At 64.7% G+C, this 442-nt stretch overlaps 1 protein-coding gene across 1 annotated transcript in view; it reads right to left on the reverse strand.

Annotated features, from left to right (window-relative positions):
* The window catches only part of IRX1 (iroquois homeobox 1), a 19,137-nt gene that overhangs the window by 5,975 nt on the left and 12,720 nt on the right, over positions 1-442 (reverse strand). The window contains exon 10 of the mRNA XM_011969412.1: positions 3-439. Coding sequence (XP_011824802.1) covers positions 3-439 — 437 coding nt within the window. The remainder of the gene's footprint in view (positions 1-2; positions 440-442) is intronic.

Consider the following 442-nt stretch of genomic DNA (forward strand, 5'->3'; position numbering starts at 1 on the left):
GCGTGCTGCCGGGCTCTGGGGCCTCCTTGGCCAGGCCCAAGGGCGAGTCCTGGGGCTTGAGAACGTCGGCTACTGCCAGCGGCGAGCCTTGGTCCCGAGCAAGAGCAGAAGGGGCTGCGGGTGCGTGCGGAGCCTCGGCCTTGTCCTCGTCGTCCTCGTTGCTCTGGTCTCCATCGTGCTCGTCGATCTTGTCGATGTCGATGCTTTCCAGGTCGATCTCCTCGTCGTCCTCGGCCTTCTCCGGGTCGCCCTCGGTGTCGCTGCCGAAGAGAGCTCCATCTTCCTGGTCCTTGCTGCGCGCTCCCCATGTCACCTTGTTCTCCTTCTTGAGGCGCCGGCGCGCGTTGGCGAACCAGGTGGAGACCTGCGTGAGGGTCATCTTGGTGATGATGGCCAGCATGATCTTCTCGCCCTTGGTGGGGTAGGGGTTCTTGCGGTGCTC

Source organism: Mandrillus leucophaeus, unplaced genomic scaffold, assembly GCF_000951045.1.
Source record: "Mandrillus leucophaeus isolate KB7577 unplaced genomic scaffold, Mleu.le_1.0 Scaffold89, whole genome shotgun sequence".
NCBI lineage: Eukaryota > Metazoa > Chordata > Mammalia > Primates > Cercopithecidae > Mandrillus > Mandrillus leucophaeus.